The 12,344-nt window shown below is 48.4% G+C and overlaps 4 protein-coding genes across 4 annotated transcripts; 2 read left to right on the top strand and 2 right to left on the bottom strand.

Moving 5' to 3' along the window:
• Window positions 1–1,805: 1,805 nt before the first annotated feature.
• Window positions 1,806–5,159, top strand: LACBIDRAFT_309008 (uncharacterized protein; the record flags this gene model as incomplete). Its single annotated transcript, XM_001876185.1, has 9 exons — window positions 1,806–2,443; window positions 2,501–2,957; window positions 3,010–3,552; window positions 3,606–4,121; window positions 4,174–4,451; window positions 4,498–4,551; window positions 4,603–4,646; window positions 4,699–4,822; window positions 4,874–5,159. 9 exons carry the CDS (start codon window positions 1,806–1,808, stop codon window positions 5,157–5,159), a joined length of 2,940 nt encoding a protein of 979 aa, XP_001876220.1.
• Window positions 5,160–5,450: 291 nt separating this feature from the next.
• On the top strand, window positions 5,451–7,412 carry LACBIDRAFT_309007 (uncharacterized protein; the record flags this gene model as incomplete). Its single annotated transcript, XM_001876184.1, has 8 exons — window positions 5,451–5,758; window positions 5,819–5,840; window positions 5,983–6,153; window positions 6,207–6,406; window positions 6,454–6,712; window positions 6,763–7,033; window positions 7,097–7,111; window positions 7,174–7,412. 8 exons carry the CDS (start codon window positions 5,451–5,453, stop codon window positions 7,410–7,412), a joined length of 1,485 nt encoding a protein of 494 aa, XP_001876219.1.
• Window positions 7,413–7,551: 139 nt separating this feature from the next.
• LACBIDRAFT_230584 (uncharacterized protein) lies at window positions 7,552–8,004 on the bottom strand (the record flags this gene model as incomplete). The annotated part of the gene is made up of 1 exon (XM_001875759.1): window positions 7,552–8,004. A coding segment is annotated over one exon (453 nt), but the record flags the coding sequence as incomplete, so codon positions are not given.
• A 1,191-nt stretch (window positions 8,005–9,195) lies between these two features.
• Window positions 9,196–12,248, bottom strand: LACBIDRAFT_309006 (uncharacterized protein; the record flags this gene model as incomplete). The annotated part of the gene is made up of 8 exons (XM_001875758.1): window positions 9,196–9,896; window positions 9,958–10,165; window positions 10,217–10,235; window positions 10,287–11,236; window positions 11,290–11,843; window positions 11,892–12,030; window positions 12,080–12,121; window positions 12,177–12,248. The coding sequence occupies 8 exons, from the start codon at window positions 12,246–12,248 to the stop codon at window positions 9,196–9,198; spliced, it is 2,685 nt and encodes an 894-aa protein (XP_001875793.1).
• Window positions 12,249–12,344: the final 96 nt, after the last annotated feature.

Here is a 12,344-nt window from a genome sequence, read left to right as displayed (position 1 = left end):
AACCTCATTAACTACTCGAGTACGAGTAGGCATTTTTTATGGATGAGGTCAAACTTGGGTCAAACGCGTTTTTCAAACAAAAAATTTAAACGGGGAGTGGTCACCACTTGGGAGAAACCGAACGACGACCTCCATCAAGGCTCCATGCGTCTCGCACTTTAAAGAATGCCGATCCGTGTGAGTTATTTGGGTGAAGACTTGGTAACAACTTCTAGGTTTTCCGATGAGAGTGTTGTGCGGTGGTTTTACTCGGAGAATACTCGTCAACCTGACACTCTTCGTCGTCGTCCAATGTCCATAAAGTTCTGTTCATTGACCGTTGAGTAAGTACTTCTACACAACGTATATAAAAGTGGGGAATCTTCGGCTTGCTATAATTTGCAATTATGAAGAATGATGGCGCTGTTAACGGTTTCATGCTGTTTCAGGTCGTTGCCTGTCGTTGCACATCTAATAGCCGTTTAGTTTGACCCTTGATACGTTTACAATATGTTGACTGCCAGGTACCGGGTCTAAGTTCCATGTCGCAAGGAGCGAGCAAGGTGGGGTGACAAAACTTGCTTTATTCGCAGCTTTGTGAACACTGCGGGACCCGCGAATTAGTAGTGGCGGGTAATTCGGACGCCGCAACTCGCTACCAAACTTACAATCATCACATTGGCTAGAAAAAGAAGTCGGTCGTAGCCTGGAGACTACTTTGGCAATCCACTAAAAATCTGGGCATCTGATGCATAGTAGATTATGCATGTTTCTGAAAGTCAGGTGAAAGTGTTCCGTTTTGGTAAGAGAAACGCGACTCGGAAATTCCTAGGTGATAGATATCAGCAAGATACTTCTGCAACAAGAAGCGCCGGGGGACCGGGGAGAAAGACAGAAATGAACATTAACAAAGCGGTCGGCCGTCGTTCTAAGTGAATAACAAGTCCGCGGATCTGAACGGGTCTCCGCAAAGACGAAAGAGAAAGCGATAGAAAAGCAAAGGAGCGAGCATCGCTTGATCCGATTCGCAAGTACGAAAAGTATAATATCCAAGAGCAAGGAGAAGCAACGCCAAGTGTCTTGTCAAAGGCGTGCTGTAAAGCGGGCTCTCAGCGATGGTCGACAGCATCGGCGAGAAAATTGAGATGTCTTTTTGGCCAGCCACGATAGAGCGCGTTTTGAAAGGGTTGGAGGCGATGACTTTCAGCCAATTTGTGATGATGATTTATTATTTTGAGGAAGTGATGACGCGTGCGAAAAGTGCGCGTGAAGAGGGGACGAGCGGCGTAGCGACGATCATGTTCAAAGATTCGTGTTTGAGCGGACGGTGGAGAAACCAGGAGAAACCTCGCTGAGATTATTGAAAAGAGCCTAAGAGAAATAAAAATAGCATGTCGATCGAGGAAATCGCCGGGGGTGACAGGAGTCTTCACGCCGGCCACGTGAGCGCCACATGGGTTTTGGTTGAGCATGTAGACGGAGTGGGTGTGGCTGGAAAGAAGAGGAAGAGAAGGACGATGGAGAAGAGGTTGGCTACGAAAGGGTACATACACATAACGGTGTTGAAAGGAAGAAGGTCGAGGACGACTTAAGGGGAAACAAACAGGCACCAACAACTGCTGGAAGTGACGTGTGTGACCAGGGGCGTGAGTGTGTATGGTCACTTGGAATCGCAATACTTAAAATACTAGAATGATAAGTAAGTTGTCTCCAAGCTCTTTCCTCGTTACTCGAATATTCTCTTCATCTGCCGTCTCTCCCGCCGTCAAGCCCGCCGTCGTCCACATCGTTCATGCCATTGTTCTCAACCATCTTCGCATCTCGCCATGTTTAGCCTCAATTCGCGTCCGCGTTCCCACTCCCAGTCCTTCCCCTCCGTTCCCTACCGTGCTCAAGATTACTACCCTCACCCAACAGACCACATCCAAATCACTTCGCCCGCCTCTCCACACACGTTTGCCGCAGAACGTAATGATCTTTTTGCCGGTTCCTCTTCCGACATTTGTGGAACCTCGCGTCATTCCCATGCTCCCTACGATAGCAGAGAGGACTTTTCTGCGCCGACCCCATACCATCAGCCTTACCATCGGGGTAATTCGAGTCCTACGGACTTGCGTCTCCCGTCCAGTGCCACTTACCGCAGCCAATCAGAGGAGGATCATCGCTCAGTCCTTCCAAATCTGCCTCAGCTGAGCCGAGGTGAGATATTTACAACATTCCACACTAATGGCCATGGTTCGCCTCATGCGACTTTTCTTGCCGAACCAGAGTCCGCGTTGACCGCCCACTCAGATCACTCGGGAGATTCAGAATTCTGGCCGACTGCCGTTCAGGAGCACGCTCCCGATCCTCCTCGACCGAAGAAGGCTAGGCGTGAAAAACCGCGTATTGAACTCGCACCCGATCAACCCCCCACTACGCAGGGGAAGCCAAGGGCAAGGGTTTATGTTGCCTGTTTACAGTGGTATGCAAATTTTCTATACATGAATCTATCCACAAGTTTAACGATGTACCTTTTCAGTCGAACACGTAAAATACGGTGTGATGGTGCAAAACCTGTTTGTCACAATTGTAGTCGTCGCACAAACGCAAACAGCGAATGCAACTACGACCCAGTTCCCAAGCGGCGTGGGCCCGATAAGACACCTGGAGCTCGACAGCGAATGGCGAGAGATGCGAGGAATGAAGTCAATGGTGACATTCTTTCAACGCGTCGTCGCCGCAGGACCCGTGAAATGTCAATAGCAGAGAACCCGCCTCAACAACACATAGAGCATAGGCAGACTCCCGATTCCAATCCAATGCAGCTCCTGTCTATACACCCCTCTATAGCGAAGATCGAGCTACCCACTGCCGAGTTATCCCCCATGTCGAATCTTGTGCGTTCTTATTCTCCGGAGTGCGGCTGCCATGGGCTCATTCACTGTCCTTTTATTATGGAAGTTGGCGGCCCTTCCGGTAGGAAGTCCTCCGCATCTGTACGTCTTCACCCGGAGAGCTCCCTCCACAACTAATGTAACGAATATGTAGCTCTCGCCAGATAGTGACGCATATGATCTCACAACAATGATTCCCTCATATAATGCATCCACAACCTGTGGAAGTGAAGTCGATGAAAGTGGGACTGAGCGATCAAACTCGTACGCTTGTGAAATTGCTAGCGAGCCGTCTCTTACCTTTACCCGCAAAATTTGGTGGGATTCTCTTCTGTCCTTGTATCTCTCCCCCGACTATTCTCATCCGCAAATCTTTACAACTTCTCAGCGAGATGCTGCAGCCCGGACAGTCAGCGCAGATTTGCGTTTCATTTTCCGAGAGTCGAATTATTGGTTCTCGTTCTTCCATATCCCAAGTTTCTATGGAAACTTTTTTGATCCTGCGCGAAGAGAATGGGTTCAGCCAAGTTTAGTTCTTGCTTTACTGGCGATGTCAATCTTTTGGCAGAGCTCAGAGATAGGCCTGGGGAGTCCCGGCAGGGAACGTGCGCTTCGTTTTCGTGATGAAGCGCAAAGTGCCCTGGAAGCAAGCTTCAACGCTGGGTGGATCGACGAGACCCTGGCTCAGGCGGCGTGGGTGAGCTTTTAGTTTTGAAGGGGCTCTTTGAGATAAATTGACTATCTTGACAGTTATTGGCTCTTTTTGAAGTTTGTGCCCATCCCCGCCATTCGTCTGAGCGGTCAAAATCAGCCATGATAATGCTCGATTCTATAATACGTAGCCTGTCATTGACTCTGGTCGACGCGGATGATCCGAGTACGTCGGTGTTTCCACCTGGTTCCGTCCCCACTGTCAGATCACAAAAGTTTCTGCCGAGTACAGCACGGTTCTCCGACCAACCTCCCATTCGCATCTTACGGGATAATTCCTCAGCTCAACATACCTCGCTCAATAGCAGTCATGGTGGAGACGACTGCTTATGCAACTCTATGACTCTCAGAGAGTGTTGGCCAACGTCCCGCGAGCACGCCCCCTTGTGGGGAGCCACGCCAGCTTGGAACGAAGGCTGGAGCGAAGGTGAAATTCGCAAAGAGTCTTGCCGGCGGCTCTGCTGGAGCTCTTCGATTTTGGCAGCTGGTCATGTATCTTATACGATGGCTCATCGATCCAAAGGTCTTGATCTCTTCATCTCCAACCCAGCCAATGTAGGTTATCCACTTCATATGGTTACATCGTTTTTACCGGTTTTTTTTTCAGTATGCTCTCCTGTTTTCCGGAGAATCCGTTGCCAGATCCCCATTTTCCTTTCTTTCATGCTCCTCAAAGGATACGATTTGGGCGTTGCACGACCGATGTTTCTTGCTGTGGCATGCATGCATTCACACGCGTCTTGATACGCGCGCGACGGACTCTGAAAAGGCTAACTTTGGCGTTAAGGCGTGGTTGGAGGCTGATGCTCTTGAGCTGGCTTTGAATAAGCATACGTGCACGATCGAACGAGCCTTTATCTTCCAAGCTCGAGAATACATTTTCAAGTATGTTCGTCAATACTTGCTGTTATCATTACTGATAACTACTCAGCATAAGGATGTGTATATCTTACGAATTCCGGCGCTTCATCCCACTTGCTACTGCGTATGTCTGCTCATTCTCTGGGAACCAAAGTAATTCATGATAGAAACCCAGGAATATGAACGGTTTATTCCATCGGAACAAAGCAAAAGAGTGGTGTACGCCGGTCCAGCTCATCCCTGTCCGTTATCTGACCCTGAAGTCGCTCAGTAACACATCAAGCGGCTGTTGCCCGACGCTTCATGCTTGGACTCCGTACCATCACTGGGAACTCAGCCAATCTGCTCGCTCGCCGCCCATTCTTTGTTTTCTGGTTCATGGGACAAATTTACCGGTTTGCAGTCTTCTTGTTTTTGGTTCTGAAAGTTGCTCACAGCTTCGGCAGCGCATTATCGTTGTGGCAATGCGACAATACCCTGTTAGTTGCCCTGGACGTTTGCAAGGCACTTCTCCCGGCAATCGACTATTTGACTGCGTTGTGGCCTTGTCCTGGTAATATCTTTTATTATCGTCGCAGAAGATTTCACACTCAATCAGCATCAGAGCAACGATGTCGCTACGAAAACCTTCGCAAAAGGTTGGACGATGCCTGCTATTTTGCTGGCGTCAGCCTCGCACCTCCCTCAAATCTCACTCTCCCAGACCCATCCTCGCCTCAGGATCTTGTGTAAATTATCGACCGCCGTTATTTCGACCTTTTGGGTCCTAGATGTTTCTCCTGGGAATTTGCATAGTCTATCATTTCTTATTGACTATTTCACTCCGTCGCCGCCTCTTGAATGAGAACGCTGTAACAACCCATTTCGTGTATCAATAGTTTTACCAAACCATTGTTTCATAAAATACTGATGGGTTTGACCGGCGGAAGTTGTTAATGAGGAATTTCCAAAAAGGGGAGGGTGCTTCTAGCCAACACCTTAACTGTCTTTCGCCACTTGACCACAGCCATCCCGCCTTCGAAGATGAGCGAAAACGACCTCCCACATTTATCTGAAGTTCTCAAGCCCTTCGACGTAGCCCACTCGCAACCTCGAGACTCTGCCACCTTCACTACACTCAAACGACGAGCCTCACCATCCTTTGAGGATGTCGCAGATATCAGTCGGAAGAGATTGAAGGAGGCTGGTGCTCCTGAAATCGATAGAACCGATGTCACTGATATGTCAAGCTTTCCGGACGAATTGGCTCAAGACTTGCAGTGCGGATGCTGCTCGGAGCTCGTCTACCGACCTGTACTTGTCATGCCCTGTCAACATTTCTTTTGTGGAAGGTAAATGGTAGCGCTTGAATGCCCCGCAATGTTGTGATTTACCCTTCACCCTTCTCCCAGCTGTTGCGTATTATGGATTCGTGTAAGTCTCCGTCGATTGAAATTAGCACCTAGACATCATGCCCTGGCACCTTGATTTCTTGAGATCTCGACATCCAAGTCTTCTATCAATGCGTCCCCTTGGATCCCTTTCAAATTCTTATGTTAACCCCATTCGTCTGCAGAATGGAGGCACGAATTGCCCAGCTTGCCGTGGTCAATCAACAATTGTCAGCCCGTTCCGTGCATTGCAGACTGTGGTCGATACCTTGCTTCGCCTTGCACCTCATAAAGCTCGCACGGAACGTGAACGCGAACAAGCAGATGAGTTGTATAAAGTTGGACAATCCTTACGTGTACGTTTATCTAGCTCCTTCATATCATGATCTGACAGGCTGAACATATTTAGCTGCCTGCACCGAGAGAAGCTTCGCCCGAGCCAAATATTAACCAGAGCACTGATTTTGCCCACCCTTGCCCTCATTGCTTGCCAGGTAACCCGTACGGCTACAGGTGTCCGCAGCCTGTCCCCGATCCTAATGTTGATGCCGAGCACGCCTGGCCGCTAGATGATGGTCTGCCCCCAGGTCACGCCCATTGTGGCAACTGGCAAGTGCCCTTTGAAATTTTGCAAACATTGACTAAGACCTTTACAGTGAAAATCTTCTGGCTGTTCGGGCCCCTGTAACGACCAGATGCGATATGTGTCAGGTCTTTTTCTGTGGGATTGGTGTTCAAGGCCGCTGTTTAGCGGCACCAATTATTTCACAGCATCCTCATGGACTCTCAGCTGTCAGCGACCTCATCCAGAGTGCTGACGTCTATGAGTGCTTTGATGGCAACACCGTCGAAGTCGATATCATGCTTGACTACTTAAACTCGCAGAGGTTAACGCCTAGGCATATTTATCGCGAGGTTTGTAGCTTATCTTTTCTTGGGGACACTTTTCACATTTGTGATTGCAGATCGTCACGCACATCCAATCGCAGCCTGGCGGTTTCCAACCTTTAATCGAACTAGATTTATTTAGTGATATACATGGTGTTGCAGCGGGAGCGGACGCAGCCGTAGAAGGCACTCGTAACAGAATCTGCAGGGTCTGCGCGACAGAAGTCCTTCTATGGGGGTTGAAAGAATGGTGGATACGTGAACGTCAGAAAGGTTTTCTTGAAGAGGCTGTCACGAATCGCAAGGACTGCAAAGATGGAAGTTCGTGCACCCATCAGAGAGAGCTTGGTATGTATACTTTTTGTTACCTTGCTGCTCACGTTTCACTTACTTACCTCTCGAACGGTCTAGCACACGCACGAGAGTGTAAGTAAATGTCCAGTTATAGGATATCAGGTCACTGACATGCGCATCATTTTGTTCAACAGTCAATCACATCTTCACTTATCCCGAACCCGAGCAACCTGCCCCCAATCCTCAAGCAGTATCAGAGCCTCCTGAAACTGAATCCAACGAAGTCCCTGCATCTTTAGAAGCTGATACGATTCGCAACAATGAACCTCCCCCTTCCACTAATCATTCGACGCCAGATCCTGATTTTGCTACAATTCTGGATTATCATGCACCACCTCCACACTCTATGGATGTAGGCGATGTCTTTTTATGAACTTCATGACATATTTTACTTTTATGATAGACATTTTCCATGTTATTATAGTACAAAACAATTATTATCTTTTCGTTCTGATCAAAATTATATGTACAATGATGAGAAGCTAACAGTCAAAAGATGAGTGTTAGATGAACTACCAAGGGCAGATAGTCTTCCATGACTCCATTTCAATCGCCAGTTCATCTTCATACTGTGGAAACACCGACTTAAAGGAGTTGAACCACGACAGGTAGCGCTGGCGACCCCACAGCGCTGTCGTGAAATCCCAGTATTCAGGCATCCATGCTGCACATTGCCAATCAATGAGTCCGACTGGTCGGAAATGATCATCGACAAGAATGTTGTTCGGCGACAAGTCACCGTGAGTGAAGCACATACGGTAACGTTTTTGTCGCACGGATTCAGCAAGAGCCACGATTGCTGGGTCAGCGCTAGGCTGGAGCGTACAGAATGGCTCCCCATGGAATATATCTTGGGATTCAAAAGGCCCCACGCGAGCATCGCAGTAGATTCGATAGCTCAAGAAATCGCCTCCCAACAAGCCGCAAATTGAGCCATCACCAGGCGGCGTTAGGGTTTGGAGTTGGTGAGCCAATCATGCTGGTGTTGGCGAATACTTAAAGTTGTTCTGGGGATGCCATGTTGAGACCACCTTGTATGTCAGCGACCGGATTGCCAGGGACTCGTGTCATTAGAAAAAGGGTGCCAATGTGAGTCTTGACGATGTCGAGGACGGTTGGAACGGGGATAGAGGTATTAATCGACACGTATTGTGTGGCAAGCCCTTCCATAATGTTCGAATCGTTGCCGACTTTGGCATAGAGCCCGAAAGGGAGGCGGAAGACTCTAGGAGATGAAGTGGGTGTACCGGCGCGTACCCCACATCGGTAGATGAACATCCTGAGTTTCTGAGGCACGCAAAGCCACAATGCCCGTGACATGAAACCAGTTACGGTTGGTCGTCTGCTAAAGGTCAGGAATCCGTGATACATGACATTCTACAACTCGGAGCTAACCTTCGATAAACGAACTCGGTGGGATCGATATTTGCCATGGATGTTGGTTTAGAGAAAATGGCAAAACGGGTGCCTCGAATCTTGATGTCTTCCGAATCTCTGCCTCCTCCGAGTCCTTCATTTGCCCTCACCGCCCGCTTTAGCGTCCAAATATTTTATGCAAGGGCGGGGGCCGCGGGGCTGCGTTCGAATGCAAACACACCACAAGATTTGATAAAGAAGGGTCTGTATAACTTGAATAAATATCAAAGTTCTGGAAGCATACTCGGAGAACAACAATCCCACTATTCAAAGTGTGTGCCCCTCTTGGGATCTGCTCTCCTCTTCTCAGCCGCCTTGCGTATTTTTCTTCCCGGCCGCACAACAATGACGGGTACAGGCGAATGCGAGAGACAGTATCTGCAGAGAAGCCAGACTTTCCGTCGGAACCTCGCCAGAAGTTAAAGTCGCGATTGGCTGGAAACAGAAACTCAGTATCGCCACCTTTCTCGATACGCTCTTTCCGAATCTTGAGCGCATCGAGACGCAAGCAGGATCTAATTCAGAGCAGTGGGAATTTATATATGACCTGGTGAAGATGTGTCAAACCTCCATTCCGCATCTTCAATGGAACCAAACCAAGAATTTTGCGAAATTCAGAAAGGGGCACTACATAAATTGTATTTTGAAAAATCAAAGAACGTATGACAAATGCAAGAAAAATTAGAGAATAAAAAAGCAGAGGTGCGAAAATGCATGCAAAGGAAATCAACCCAATGACATCAATTTAATGACACTAACTTGGGTCGGGTGGCGAAGGTTTGAACATCTCGAACAAGGGTTTTATTTGAGGTAGGACGTGCGTCCGTCTTCCTTTTTCCAGGAGAACGGTTGGTCGCCGCTTTCACCCATGAAGGCGACAACGGAGACAGGGATGAGAGCTTGAGCGAGACAACGGAAGGCTCAGTTAGGGCCTTTTGGAAGCTTGTTCCTTTTTGAACGATGATGGGGATAAGAATTTGAGCAGCGGAATCAGTATCATCAAGGGATGGAGAGGAGGGTGTGAGGGGCGAGGCCCCCTCATTTGATTGAGCTGATGAAATATTATCGGTGCTGTCTATTTCAATGAGAGGCGGGCGTGGTCTAGGAAGATGGAAAGGTACAAAAGGCAAGGTAGTTGGGTAAGCTTCGAGGCGGGCTTGTCCACGTCCAGGAAGGTCTGTACTACTATTGGTAGACAGACCACCAGGTTCTGGGGCAGGGGAAGACGGTGTAGAAAGGGAACGGTCCTGCGACGCTGTTTGGGGGAAAATATTCCCTACAGGCTCTTGGCTAGTCGGGTTTAGAATAGGTTGCTTCTTGATCGTCAGTCCAAAAATTTCACCCGCCAAGATGGGATGTTGTGGGTGCACCTGCTCGTTGGAAGGGATGGTGACCACTGAAGGAGGGGATATTAGTACTTGCGGATCACTTCTTCGGGAATCTTTGAGGCTCAAGCTGTTAATGTGGGTACAAGGTGTACATTTTGGGATGAACCTACTTACTATATCCTGAACTACTTGCTCCATTATCAGTCAACGTCCGCCACTTCGCGTCTGATGTTCCACGTGGTCGTGAAATATACCTGGAATTGTTTGAAGGGCGTCCACCTGCGGAACCATCCTGGGAAGATCCACCAGCATCTGGCGGTCGACCGCTACCCCCACCATCTTTTTCTCCTTTCGATCGAGAAGGGCGCTTCTGGGTATAAGACTGCAAGATGGAAGGTAAATATCAGATCTCGGAAATCGTACCGGCACGCACCATAACAGTCTTTAATGCTCTGATCAAACCTGTCAAGATCTGATGACAGAGACAAAAACCAACGACATACCGGATTTGTAAACTACGACAACCGCACAAGGTCGCTACTTCATATACGCCCACAGATGTGGAGTTGGAGAGGGCCCTGTGCATCGCATGCTTCACCAAAGCCTCTAGATGCGAGATGCGGTAATTAGTGGATAAAACCAAGAGCTGGCTCAAAACGGTGGGTGCGTGTTGTAGGGGAGTAATGAGGGCTAGTGAATAAAAATATTGCAGCAAAGCCAAGGTAACGGGATAAGATTCAGAAAGACGGAAGGAGCGAGGCGTTAAACGAGGGTCAGCTCGTGGCTGGCCAACTGGTCCTGCCGTTTCGGGAAGCGGAACATGCATAGCCGAAGTGGGCAGAGTTTGGAGTGTTGAGTCGGCAGTTTTCAACAGTTGTTTCTTTTTTTCTTTGAACCATGGCCAGCGCTCTTCCAAAATCTTTCGCGAGCAGGGGATTTTACGACCATCATCGCAAATTATTTCAAAGTCCGTTAATACGCTTTCTTCGAGCGCGGCCAGCCCAAGTTCCTGCATGCGGAGATCAAGCTTTAAAGGAGGGGCTTGATATATACCAAAAGCTTCAAGATCTACAACTGCGACGTTATCCCAACTGAGAAGTCGACGATTGTAGTCATCAACAAGGTTACCGTTGCGATTTCCGAAAATAAGGAACTTGTTTGCCTCTGGCCACAAACAACCGCGAAACCAAGAACCAGTTTCCACGGCTTTCCCGGGATCGATGCGTGACCAAGTCATCGCATTCAAGTCCAAGACCCATATCGAAAAAGACTGGTAGCTGTGGGCCAGATAAGTACCTGCGATGATTAAATGATTGCCCAAAATTGCTCCAGTGGGAAAACGTAGTCCAGGAGGGAACGTTGAGCCCGTCATTGCGGTCGAACGGTCTTGTATTGTGAAGTCGACATCAGGTAAGGGGGAAAAAACTTCAAGTTCACGTTTGACATCAGTAAACTGATATAAGACGTAAGCATAAAGTTTGATAGAAGGATGAAAAAAGGGATTACATTATAATTGCTGTAAAGGTAGATATCGCTGGGATGATCTTCCGTCGGGGCAGCTGAATATGGGAGATGGACCAAACCTTCAGAAGGTGTCACATCCGGAGTAGGGTTATTTGCTTTCCCAGAATGAAAGCGGGTCCCAGGAGGGCCGATAGTGGAGGTCGACAGCGAGGCCTGTACTTCCTCCTGGGGTGAACGGATGATAGATTGAGATGAAACAGCTACGCTGCGGTATGTTCCGCAATGTCGAGGGTAATCGCGCCGTTGCACCCAGGTTTTGGCAAAAAGGTCGTAAACGCAAACATCGTCCAACCATGTATTGAAAAAATCTTGGCCACCGATAATGAATAAACGATCGGAGGTTACAGAGGATAAGTGAGCGTATCGAGCGCGTGGTATGAGATTTTCTGGAGAAGAGATGGAGCCGTGTAAATCCGGTAGCCAGCGTCGCGTAGGAATGTCGAAGAAGCGGACGTCGTTCAATACACAGAGCTCGTCGGGGTTGGGGGAGTCAGGCTGATTGCTCATTCCGCCAAACACAACCAGTTGATTGTTCCCTGGGTGCTATCAGAGAAACAGCTGCACATGTGAGTAGAAAAACTCACAAGTATCGGCACTATGAAAGTAACGCGCTCTAGGGACATCATCTTCGGCTAACGGTGGAATTCTCTCCCATACGAAGGTGTCCAAATCAAAGATGTATAGATCATTCACCATTCTTCGTTCGGTGACTAGTCTGCCCCCCTAAGAGGAGATTAGTTCGAAATAACACGATAATAAGCGTATCACATACAAAAAGGTACATCTTTGAGCCTACAACCGTCGTGGATGCACCCTTGGACGAAAGAAATGTGACCTCAGTGATGAAAAGTGTTGACTAATTGACGTACAACAAGTTTTGCGGGCACATTTCCTGTCGTCTTCCTACAAAATGTGGTGAGATCGTAGATGGAATGTAGCATGATCAGTACGCCGTCGCAGACAATGAGCAGGAGACATTGTGAGAATGGTCCGCGGTTCGTCGGCGATTGCCGTGTTGAGGAAAGATCTAATCTAAT

The sequence above is a fragment of the Laccaria bicolor genome, genomic scaffold, assembly GCF_000143565.1.
Source record: "Laccaria bicolor S238N-H82 LACBIscaffold_3 genomic scaffold, whole genome shotgun sequence".
In the NCBI taxonomy this organism is placed as follows: Eukaryota; Fungi; Basidiomycota; class Agaricomycetes; order Agaricales; family Hydnangiaceae; genus Laccaria; species Laccaria bicolor.
Note: the sequence above shows the minus strand (reverse complement) of the source record. Positions and strands in the feature narration are given on the sequence as shown.